This window comes from Nothoprocta perdicaria, unplaced genomic scaffold, assembly GCF_003342845.1.
Source record: "Nothoprocta perdicaria isolate Ctin4 unplaced genomic scaffold, notPer1 scaffold_10, whole genome shotgun sequence".
NCBI classification, from domain to species: Eukaryota; Metazoa; Chordata; class Aves; order Tinamiformes; family Tinamidae; genus Nothoprocta; species Nothoprocta perdicaria.
Window position 1 is genome coordinate 7,345,133 of NW_020454094.1, and position 12,202 is coordinate 7,357,334.

Genomic DNA, 12,202 nt, shown 5'->3' on the forward strand with positions numbered 1-12,202 from the left:
TAAACGGTTGGGGTGTTCTTAAACAGTTGGGGTGGTTTTTACCGCTTTCATTCTGCTTGAGCCTGAAACTGTAGCTCACTCTGTGAATGCTCTTATCTTTGGGTAGCTGGCAATTGTGTTTCCCTGTGAGAGATTCAGGGCTTTCTGGGTTTTGTTCTGTGGCTTCCTGACTGAAAGATCATGGTGTCTGTAGTGCAGAGCAGGTTTTCAGTCTAGCCATGTGCCCAAATGTGTCTGCAGTGAACATTAACTCCTATTGCATGATTGCTGTGCCAAGGGAGTAGATAGAATTTCTGCTTTAAAGCAGACTTATTCATAGTGTGTCCTTTTTTTCCTTCTCTCCACTTAGTGAAGAATTGCAAACTTTAACATGGAAATAATTGGAATTATGCGTATAGGGTTCATTTTATGATGCTTAAGGACCTGCTGAATATCTTGTTGCCTRTAACTGATTGCTTCTGCTTGTCAGGGAGGACTAATGCCTGTGATAAAGAAGGGCTTTCTGAAGCGGTCTTTAAAAGCAAGTTTACAAACTGAAAGATGTGGCCAAGAGACTTGGGAGCTGCTCTCCTTTGCTTCCCAAAGGGTTGTGGGCTATTGGCAAATGCTCGTACGTTAACTACCTTGTTTAACTGACATAGTAACTTTTTTCCTGGAGCTCGTTGCTTCCTTTTCTTAAATCCACCGTGCTCTGACTGAAGAGCTTAAGCAGTCCCAAGCACTGGCCTTAACCAGTGGCCCGTGCTGCCTGAGAACCAAAATCGGGAAATTGCCAGGAGGGAGTTTGTTTCAGCCCTGGACTCGGCTGCCTCCAGGTAGCACAGGCTGCTTTGAAACTTTCTTATCTATAGTTCGACCCTTCATATTCCAGTTTTGCAGTGAACCAACTATTATAGCTTAGGGCAAATTCAGTTTGACTTTTCTGCGCAAAGCTAGATTCTTCCCTTGTTAGACAAGCCCACTAAAGACACATTAATTTCTTGTGACCCAAATGAGTTAAATGAGGTGTGTTTGGTTTTGGCACCACAACTTTGTCTCCTGCTGGTTTTGACTTTGTTTATACCAGACAATGACTCTTAGATTACTGTATTTTATAGAGCAGGACTTGATCTTTATTTTCAGTGTTAGTCTTTTCTTAACAGACCTTTTGAAGAAGCAATTAAGGTCTAACACCTGAGGTATAAACCTCCCCTTTGACAGTTTTGTGTTCTTTGTGCTCCATTATGTGCTTGTTCTGCATTTAATTAGACTAAGTGGAACTGATTTTTATTTGAAGCATGACTTCTGGTAGCAGAATTGGTGTTAACTACTCATATTATTTCTCTTCTAGATCATCTTTTTAACAACCTCATTCAGGCCTATTTGGGAAGGAAAAAGCATGAAAGCAGGCTTATCTGGAGATGAAATGAGATTGCAGTAAGGTCTAGGTAAGAACCAATGGGGTGTTATTTTAGCATCTTATTGCATTTCTAGATTTTCAGTTTGGTTTCCTGGTTTTGTTGTGTTAGCCTGGGAAGGAACGCAGTATTGCCAAGACCTCAGCTCACTGACCTTGTAAAAAAAGTGAATTGTAAAAAGTGAGTTTTCACCTTTAGTGGTCAGTTTTTCATCAGCTGTCAGTTTCATTCACCAGTGCAGCAAAGCTGGCAATCTCTTCAGCTGGATATTTCTGTCTATGCTTTTTTGCCCCCAGTCTCAGCTTTACAACTAAGGTTGGATAATGATAATGACATTACTTCTAGGCTGGTAGATATGAGTTTAGGATAAAAAGAGCTGGCACTGAAAGTTGAGACAGTGCCAGTGACATCTTGATTGCTGGCCAAAGCGCTTAAAACTCTCCAAAGGTCAGGAGTGTATGGAGATCTTTTCACATCTATAGTACCTAAAACAGAGCTCTGATCTCCTTTCCTAAGTTTGATTTGTCTATGTCTTGACAGTAGTAAAAAAGGTAGATCATGAATATCAGGAAACTTTGTTTCAGATGTTTAACCCATTTTTATAAATACTCCCTTTACACAAAAATTTTTGATAAGAAAAACTTTCTTGGTAGCCTATGATCAGCTCTTGGGCACTTCAGTAATAAGTTTTGAAACCTCATATGTCTCAAAGTACTCTCTGGATTAAGTGAATTTAACAAAAATTTACATTCTTGAAATTTTTCTCTCCTATTTAAGAGAAAGGAGGTATGTTACCAAATAACTAAAGCTGTTGCTGGTAGCCTTATGTGTACTTGAACTGATTTTATTTGCATTGGGTCCAGGCAGGATTTTGAAGCAGTAGGTCCCATGCTTAGTTGTAAATTTTAGCCTACAGGGCTGAGAGCTGCRTGTAGGTGGAGGGTTAAAGACTGCATTTTCTGTCATGAMTATATTGAGTTTTGCTGGGAAAACMCTAAGCCTGTGGTGAGGGTGATGTGCATGTGATGGGCAGATGGGTGAATTTACAGCAGTTTAACACTCCATTATTCCTGCAGGGCACAGTACACCTATTTTTGGCTGAGTTTGGGTATATGAAATGGTAGCTGATGTTTGGCCTGCTAGCAAATTTTAGTCTTCTGTTTTAACTTCAGTTCAGTTCAGTTATCTTACACAGTAAGACTTATATTTTCTCTTTGCTCAAAGAACGTTAGAARAAAGGTCAAAACTGCAGTTTCTGTTATTTCTGCATAAAAGAGGCAGGGTGTTCTGCTTAATGGCAAAAGTTTTATGTTGGCAGCATGTTGGAAGTGCTTGTCTAAGGTAGCTTGGGAAAGTCTGAAGTATTAACAAGACTCRTGAACTTCATGAACAACAGCTGTTGCATATTGAAATCTCACTACATCATATTTAAGCTTATTTAATGTAAGCTGTTCTGAGTTCCAGCCTTGTATTTTAAATGTGCAGAACGTTCTAGTATTTTTTAATCTATTTTGACCAAAACACAAAGTGACTTTAGAAGAGGCTTAAATTAAATTATTACTTTTCCTCTGAAGTAATTTAGCTGGCGGAGTTAACGTTTATACCTGACTCTTATCTAATGCTGAGACTGCTGTTAAAGATTTGCTTCTTTCTTAGTAGTATATCTTGTACTAATTAAGCTGAAGCAGTTAAACTTGTAGTTATTAGGTGCCTTCCACGTGATTATTTTAAGCTCTCAGAAGTGGTAGATATACACTGTGCAAAACTTTAGGTATGAAAATGGTGGGTTAAAGCAGTTATTCTGCTCACCTGCATTGCATCAAATTTAGGATTTATTTCATTGTTATTTCRTTGTGCAGTTTTTATTGCTCTCACTGATAGTGAGAGGTCTGGATAATGTCTTTTTGCGTGCGAGTTTCCTGGATTGTTGTAGGAATTGTGCAGTCTGTCTCTATATATTTTTGTCTGTAATTTATCATTTGAATAGCTTTTGTGCTTCTGTAGTGTACCAAGGAGGGGGAAGACAGACTTCTGTTTCTAGTTTGCTACCCTTTTCTTAGTGGCGTYTCAACCATTTTAGGCCAACAAAGCTGATGAGAAGCAGCTGATGATGTAAACACATTTCTGCTCCCCACCCTTTGCTTTTCTGTTTAGATGATCTTAAATAACTTAATCTAAGTCAGTAGTAGAAGCTGCACCATAAGACTTGGCAGAACTGGAGCTATCCCCTTATTTTCCAAGGATTTGGAATTGAGGCCTGTCTTAAACACTAGTTGGGAATGGCTTTCTTTTATGATAGTCCTTCTTTTTAGAAAGCTGCTTTTTTAAATACGTTACATGCTTGTTGACACAGTTGAACATAAGCTTAGAATAGGTGCATCTTTGATATTCTTGTTCGCCAAGACAGTCTCTGGCCAAAAGAAGAGCTTGCACTGATCAGATATGTCCAGTACATGTAGTAGGTGGGTTGTTTATTTTAATGCTCCTGTGTGAAACTTGCAATTCTGGGGGTTTGTGCAGTTCCTAAGTTCCAGCTTCCCTGGAAACTGCCATGGCTGGTATCCCAATTAGGTAATGGAAATCCTGGTGTACTCATTTACTATAAAATTACTGCATTTTTTTTTCCCCCTTATTAAGGGGTGAAATTTAGGGCTGATTACCTTATAATCTAATGTGCAGTCAGGACCTTAAAGAAAGAGGCGACTTAAGTACCTTATATCCTTAACCAACTCAAATACGTGCTTTWAACAAGTGCAGTGTCTTTAATGAACAAAGTGGCACATTGTATGAGGAGAGCTGCAGAGATGTAGCTGCCCAAGGTTCACTGCAATGAATCCATATGGAACAACAGAGCGAGAGAGGCAGTGCTTTTCAGACACTGTTGAAGAGAGCTCTCTCTGATTTAATTCCYCACTGATTGATATGTCCTGAAGCAGGGGCTGTAATTGGGCACTATGTCACATTAAGCAACCGCATGATTTGAGGAATCCATTTCTCCTAATGCTCATCACTGCTGGGAAGACTGTTCAGCATCTGTGTGATGGGCTCCTTAATGGGGGCTGTCAGCATCATTAGAGCATGTGGTGTCTCTAATCCAGTGATGTGATATGTGCATAGACCTGCTCTGCAGGGACTCTTCTCTCTGTCCTTCTCCCTCAAGTATTCTAGAAATGCTTTTAAATAACCACCACTTTAGCGGTTCTGGGTCCTCGTCCCTCAGTCATTTCACAGTCTGTAAGCGTCAAATTAATTTAGTTTGTCTTTAAACAACCCAAGCAACTTTTCATGGGAGAGATCCAGGCTTTGACGTGTGCATGTTGTTCGTAGTGGGGACATTTCATTCCCAGCTCTTCCCTTCTTCCCACCCTCCTCTTGTCACTGCTGTAATAGCTACTCTGAAACTGGTTACGTGTAGCCTGATCACATGTATGGCAGGAGATGAAGGCATTTCAGGAGATTTATTTTAACTGGTGGCTATTGAAAGTCAAATGAGAACTTCATGCCTGTATTGGGTTCAGTGATGGTCTCGTTTGAGGTTCCTTGGTCCTCAAATAGAGGACTGTCCTGCTTCTCTCAGCTCCTCGCTTGGCCTGYGCAGCTGAGTGGTTGTCAGGTCAGTGGTGAGGTGCTGGGGGCCATCCTGTTCATCCTCCTTCTCTGTGCAGTAGAGTCCTTGTTGCTGTGACACGGTCTCTGTGCCAGGAGCACTCAGGACCCTGCAGCTGAGTTCCTGGCTTGTTTGGAGCCCCTTAGCCTCCAGCCTCAGATTTGTGTGCTATGAAGAGCAGCTTTTGCACACTCGGGTGCTGCCTTTTCTAAATCAGTTGCTCTGTGTCATGCCAATGCAGCAAAAAGGTGCTGCACTCAGATATCCCCTTTGGTAGCAGGGGGAGTRGAGTGACTTGAGTGATACCAGTTCTGCAGAGCGGATAGGAGTGAATGGTCAGGGCACCTGAGGCCATCTGCATCCGTCCTGGGCATTTGCTCTACGTGTTTGCCTGGCTGTGCAGTTTTAGGAAGCTGYTGTGATGTGGTGAAGTGACAGGTGGACCCTTGTTTTCCTGCCCACGTGTTCACACGCTGCTTCAGGGCTTGTGGATGCTAAAATGGCTCATAACTTTTGCATACTCAGAGTTGATCCCCTCTTCAGAGGATTAGCTGGAATTAATAAGCTCAATAAAGCAGCAGAGCAAAGTTACCCGCTCTGAGTTCCCATTACCATAGACTTGTTCCCTTCAGTATCTTCCAAGTCTGGAAATCAAAAGCAACAGTGATAAGGCAGCAGTGATTCATTAGCTGGCTTTCAGTAAGGCTTGGGGGAAAAAGTCCTTTAGGTTTCCAAAGATCAATAACTAATGTAACATATTGTGTAATGTACCAGGCCTAAGCAAATATTGCTTGGGCCTACAAACATAGTAGCCAAATTAGTATTAAAAATGTTAACTGACTGTAGACTTTTTTGTTGTTTTTTTTTTCTGCTAGCTGGCAGGTAGATGAACAGCAAGGTGCTTCTCACAGAGGCCCCYAAATAGCCTCTTGGCTGATTGAGTTTGGAAGACATTGCTTGATACTAAACCCTCTTTGGAAAGGAGGTGCTGAAATGTGGATAGCATTATTTTGCTATTAATATGTTTTGCTATTAATGTGTAGTTTAAAATAGAGTAGCTTGCAGTCAGAGTGCCTGGTCACCCCTCAGATTTTAATACAGGATTGCCAGCCAAATCAAGACACTTGTTCATGGGGGTTATTTTATTTCAGCAGTCAAGTTACATCTGAGACTTTATTCAGCATCAGACTCTTACACTAAAGCCAAATCCCCGTGGATGCTAGACTTGCACATTTGCTTTCACAGGATCTGTATACTCTGCTTTTCATGTCCCTGGAGGAAATTAGTGGTGTCCTSGTCGTGCAGTGTTCCTTTAGCTGAGGTCAGTGTGCAAGACAGTAAATTCAGTTTGTCTCTACTGCATCCTGGAGAGGGGGATATAAATTACTGTTTGGCAAATGATATCTGTGAATTTGTGTTGTCCCTTATGCTACTGAAGTCTGGAGTAAGTCACCTCTGGTAATTGAGGCTCTAGGTAACTGTTGATGCGCGACAACAAAATCCAGTCAGTTTGCTGGCATAAGGAAGTTACCTCCTCTTTGTCAAAATTAAACAAATACAAATATTGAAAAAAGACCTAACTAGAAGAAATAAGAATTTTGAGGAGTTTGGGGACAGACCTAGAAGCTTTGCCCCTGCTTTGTCTCTGCCACAGTAGTTGAGGACAGGCGGCCGGAGGATGTACATGCAGAGCCATCTTCTCTGGGCATATTGGAGACATCTGTGGACATGATCCTGTGCAGTGTGCTCCAGGTGACCCTGCTCGAGCAGAGGATTGAGCTAAATGATCTACGAATGAGTCTGGTCCAACCTCACCTGCTCTGCATCCCTGTGGCTTTGCCTTTGCCAGCTGGCACGAGCGCTCTTTGTGAGGCACTTTTGCCGGCCTCATTTCTCTGCTGCTTTTGGAGCTGCACAGCCTCAGTCCCGTGGGAGCAGCCTTTGCCAAAGCCAGTTCTCGGACTTAGTGTCATGTTTCTGGAAATAACACTGTGTTGAGAGAGGTGATCAGGTGTGTTGAGATCCCGGTGAACACTGAGCAAAACGGCACAAGGATTTACGGCTAAGGAATGGTGGAGTTGCCCAGTGTGACTCACTTGCAGTAGCTTCCTGTCAGCTTGTGGTGTTTGGACAGGTTTGTACCAGGGTAGTCTTCTTATGAGAGCTTTGGTTTTATCAGTGTGTTGAATCCCCATTAGCCATTAGGATTGATTTGCCTGTTTTTTTAGTGTTGAAAGGGACATATGCCCAGTTGCAGGGGCTCCCCAAAAATACTTGAAATTGACTCTTCTTGCCCCTTACCATTCCTGAATGTGTTAGCTGCTGGTGGGAAGAATCAGAGCTAGAAAACTGTGTAATCCTCACCTTTTGACACCTTTTCTTTAAAATAAGCTTTGCAGTTGGATCTTCAATGGAAACATTGAGGATAAAGGCTAAGACCTCACTTGGGGAATGATTGATGTGAATGTTAGTTCTGTCCCAAATTAGCTCCTGAAGCAAAAGGCAGCTCTGATTCGTGGTCATGTGCAGTGTCGAAGTAGGACTCACAAATTCAGTTATTTAAAGAACTGAGCTGTGGTGTTTGGAGGAGGAGATCTTGCGACGCGCAGCGAAAGCAGCGGGTGTGTTGCTGACCATACCACARACCTCCTGGAGCAGAGTATTAGCCGATCAGTCAGCTAAAACACTAGCCACTTGTGTAAAGCTGTTCCCTCCAGACAGGCCTGCTTGGTGGCTAAAAGCTGTGTAGATGCCCATTCCCACACTTAACATCTTAGCCTTGCGGTATTTGCTTTGATTGCTCAGAATAAAGAAGTTATTGGTAAAATTGCATGGGCAGTGCATGCTGGCTCTTGTTGGTCTTGCTTGTTCTCATGTGTACCAAGAAGCTTCTGCACTTTGGCCAAGTTCTTCTCACGTGGTACCAATCCGTGGGTTGTCCAGTGTATCTAGACAAGTGCAGTGCTGGCTGACTGCACACTCGGTACCATGGAATATCTTTTAGATCAAGACAGATTAAACTGAAGAGGATCAGTGTGGTATTTCCAGTAGGAAGAGCTTTTCTTAATTCCAGGGAAGGCAGAAGGTGCTTAATTGGGGCTTGGAAGGAATGGGCTCAGTAAGCTGAAAAATCTAGGAGTCCTTCTATGCTCTCCATACCTACCCAGTAGTTCTTGGCTTCTGTCATTTAGATTCAGATCCTGCACCAAGTTACCTGTTTTCTCAGTTGTTTCTTGGAGCTATAAAATGAGTTTGTTTATGTAATTTAGGAASAGCAAAAGTAGAAAAAGTATCTGAACTGACCCTTAATCTAGAGTTAAGGCTCTAGCACTGTGGAGAATTTTGCTGTGCTGCACATAAAAAGAAAGAAAAGAAAAAAAGTTATTAAAGCTGTTTAAAAATATTTTTCAGGTTCTAAATGGCTTCTAAGAAACTGGGATCCGATTCTCATGGTAAGTGAAACTTGGTATCCATTTTCTATTCAAAAGGATGAACCTGAGTATTATATTGCTGTTTACTCATGTCCCAGGGCCACAGAGTAACAGAGACAACTCTCTTCGTTCCTCACATACTGCTTGGAGGCTGAACTGCCTTGACTTCCTATTTTTTGTGGTTGCTGCAGTGCTGGTGCCGTGGCCGTGCTCCCATTAGGCTGCACRGCCTGTGGCAAAGCAGCATCTCCCCCTGCCCCCTCCAAAGTCAAAGCTGAACTGCAGCTGTGATACCCATCTGATGTTTATTGAGGCAGACGTGAGATTTGCGGTTCCTTTCTATTGGAAGTCGAGTGAGAAACTGGATTAGTGGGAAGCTTGCATTTTATCCCTGAGTCATGCTTGCTTTTTGCTTAGCAGTGATTTTTCTGCAAGTTTGGACTGTATCTCAGTGGCTAGACTGGGTCTGAGTAGTTTGCAGTTAGGTGGGTGAAGGAGAGAACTTCCTTGGGGTTTAATTCTTCCAGCATTTGGGATGTGCAACTTCCTGCAGAGAGTTGTTGCCAGAAGAATTGCTCATCTCTCTACCATTATCTTTCAGAAAATAGAGTGTAAATCTGGGGGGGCCAATATTTCTGTGGAACACTGAAGTGATTTATTGCACATAGGTAATGCAGCCTCTTCAAATCACTTATTTAAGGCTCAATTGGTAGGTTCGTGTGAAATTCCTAATGTGATTGTTAATGCCACAGGGATTTCTGCTTTTAGAAACTTGGACTTGATCTGTTTGGATTATCTTTCAGATAAGGGAGTCCCACAGCATTCTCTTTGCCCTGGGCTTTGTTATTCAGGGTTTTTAATTCATTTTTGCAAGTGTAAAGCACTTTTAAGTGTAARCTACATAGAGTAAGGAGCACTTAAATTAAGCATGTGGCCAAGAATYAATAAAAATGGTCCATGAAAACTTGATTTTTAGATGGCCTCCTGTGTTCTGGACCAGTAGTCCTGTGGCAGGAACAAGTCCCTAGGTGTCTGCCAGCTGTTAGGCAGTTGCTCTCCTGCGTGTGCGTGGTCTCTGTGAATGCTCTAAACTGTTTGTCTTGGAGCCTGTTTTCTCTGTTCCTAGTGATATCAGCAGAGCCGTCGCTAGCAGGACTGTTTGCTAGCAGCAGTGAAGCAACCTCCTGGGCTTGTTATGTCTCAAAATGATGAGGACAATTTTTCAAGCTCCTTCAGGATCTATGGGAATCAATGCCACTAACTGAAATTCAGCTTAATGTRAAGTATGTGGCCCAGTAGCTACCTTCTAGCTTAGTGGCCCTGACAGGCTGATGGAAGGGGGTTGCCATAGCTAAAATATTCCTCACACTTGCTGTTGAGCTACTTGCTGGGTTGCTGTTGAGGTGAACACAGGAGCTGCAGCTGGGGAGGAAGGAGGGAACTCCTTCCTGTCTTGGAGGGTGAACTTAGCTTATATCTCAGCTTCGAGTGCTGGCCTGGCACTTGAATAACAGGAAGTTCAGGACTCAGCTGTGATAATCAGAGGCATCTAGAAATGCAGCTTTCWTCTGGTGTGCAAAGGGTCTGTGAAGTGCAGTGTGATATTGCTGTTGTATCGTCACTACTGTTGTACAGTTTGAAAGCTTTTGATCCCAATTTCTGGAGGTTAAAMGTTTCAAACTGTTACCTGGTTATGATTGGTAACTGTCTTGATCTGAACTATTTTCATCATGCTGTCTAAATGGAGAGTGTGTCTACAAGGTGGCTGGTGATTACTGCATTACACTAAAGTGAAGAGAAATGTAATCTCCCCTCGTTATTTCTTGGGCCCGGAGTATCATGCACTGCGTGAAATCATAGATCAGTTTGGCAGGTACAGTTTTGCCAGGGCTATTCTAAGACCTTCCACAATATGCTTTTAAGTCCATAAAAAAGATGAAGTAGCTAATAGCCATATTAAGTAGCAGGATTTTTTGAGCTATAATTGCTTCATTTGAACATGTGACCAGTAAAACACTGGTTTGCATGATACTCTRTAAGTGGGATTTTTTTAAACAGCAAATTCTCTAAAGCAATAAAGTGAAACTTGTGCCCTTCCCCATCATATTTGTGCAGGCAGAAATGTTATCCCTCTATAAAAAATAAAAACTAATAGATTGATTACTTTCTTGGATTAGATTTTAAGTTTAACTAGTATTCTTTTGGTTAGGTTGGAACAAAAAGGATGTTCAGAAGAGCTTTTTAGCRGTGTGCTTGCTGCTTTTGCAGCAGAGTTTTCTTCAAGACAAGGTTATAGCAGGAGTCATTATCAAAAAATTATCTTCCTGGGAAGCAACTGTAGTCTCTTTTTTAGCCTGTGTTAAACTGAGGTTAAATTGGCAGCTATCAATTCAGCCCGTCTAGTCCAGAGCTTGTGTGCGTGTCCCCTCAGGGGTTAGTGTCCCCCAAGATGAACAAGAAAACTGGGTAGGGTGAGGTGCTTTCCTCCTCATCTCGTAGATCTAGCAAGACATGTTCTTGTGTACTGAGCCCATCAGGCTCTTCTGAGACTAGTGGGGAGAGAAGATCCTCTTTCACTCGCATTTTTTTGATGGTCCTGGTTACATCCAGGCTAGGACCAAGCAGGCTATAGGAAGAGCAGCTGGGCTGGACACCTCCAGGCAGTCAAGAGCTCAGCTCATCTCTGGGCTGTGAGGTGCCAGACTGACACATTTGCTATCTCTGCATAAGCAAACACCTTGAAATTACCCAAGTATTCTTAAATTGCCAGCTCAGGTGCAGTTTGTTTGGATGTTGTGTTGTAATAGTGGTGCTGGCTGCTGGTGAGCTCAGCTGATGACAACACATGAGTGTTTAACACCAAACTAATAAGATGTTCCTGTTTTTGAAAGCTGCTCTTCCTCTTGGAGCTTGTGGCTGCATTACTGTAGGTGAGTCAACAGCAAAAGAACACAAATAATATTTAAACTGTTGCTCAAGTATRAAAATAGGTCAGTTTAAAATGACCATCGTAGTTCACAGAGGAAGAGGTTAGTCACTGAGCAACAGCGAAGACATTGCCACTCATTTCTTGCTGGATCTGGAACAACCAAAGAGAAGTAGCACATGAGGACTTGAGGAATACCTCAAGCTGTTACACACAGCTAGAAATCTCACGTGTAACTATGAAAGCTTCAACTAGTGACCCAAGAGACACCTTTCAAGTTAAGCTCAAATGAGGGGACATTCGTATGGTGGGCTTTCTAGTTCTTTTTCACAGAGTTTTAAGAGAAAACAAGCCTATAGGCTTATTGGAGGTAACTGAATTCTTGTGATTCTTGTGAGCTTGCAGGATGCCTGAAGAGATAGTTTCTTTTTAACTTTAAATGCCCCGTGGATGTCATGGATACAAAGGACAGATAGAGGACCCTGAAATAAGTCTGTGGCCCCTTATCAGAGTGGTTGCAAACAAGATAGCTGGTTGTTAGATTTTTTGTGTGTGTGCTTTTTTTGTGTGTGTGTGTGGGGGGGGTTGTTTTGTTTTTTTCTCCAGAAATCTGAATTGTTAAGTTAAATAGCCCTAAATTGTTTCACTGTGTTTGAGTTTAAAGTGGGGCTTGTTTTGACCCACTTTGCCCCCTTGCAATCACTTTTGACCAAATATTATTTTACACATATGGGGAGAAGATGGATTTTAGCCTGTTTGCTCTGCGAGAGGTGGGTTGGTTTTAGGCTCTGCGAGAGGTGGGTTGGTTTTAGGCTCTGCGAGAGGTGGGTTGGTTTTAGGC

The 12,202-nt window shown here is 42.3% G+C and overlaps 1 protein-coding gene across 1 annotated transcript in view; it reads left to right on the forward strand.

Annotated features, from left to right (window-relative positions):
- The first annotated feature begins 1,340 nt into the window (after positions 1-1,340).
- UBAP1 (ubiquitin associated protein 1) overlaps positions 1,341-12,202 on the forward strand; it is a 22,712-nt gene continuing 11,850 nt past the window's right edge. Inside the window, exons 1-2 of the mRNA XM_026040054.1 lie at positions 1,341-1,427; positions 8,416-8,456. Of these exons, the coding sequence (XP_025895839.1) occupies positions 8,423-8,456 (34 nt within the window). The 5' untranslated portion in view covers positions 1,341-1,427; positions 8,416-8,422. The remainder of the gene's footprint in view (positions 1,428-8,415; positions 8,457-12,202) is intronic.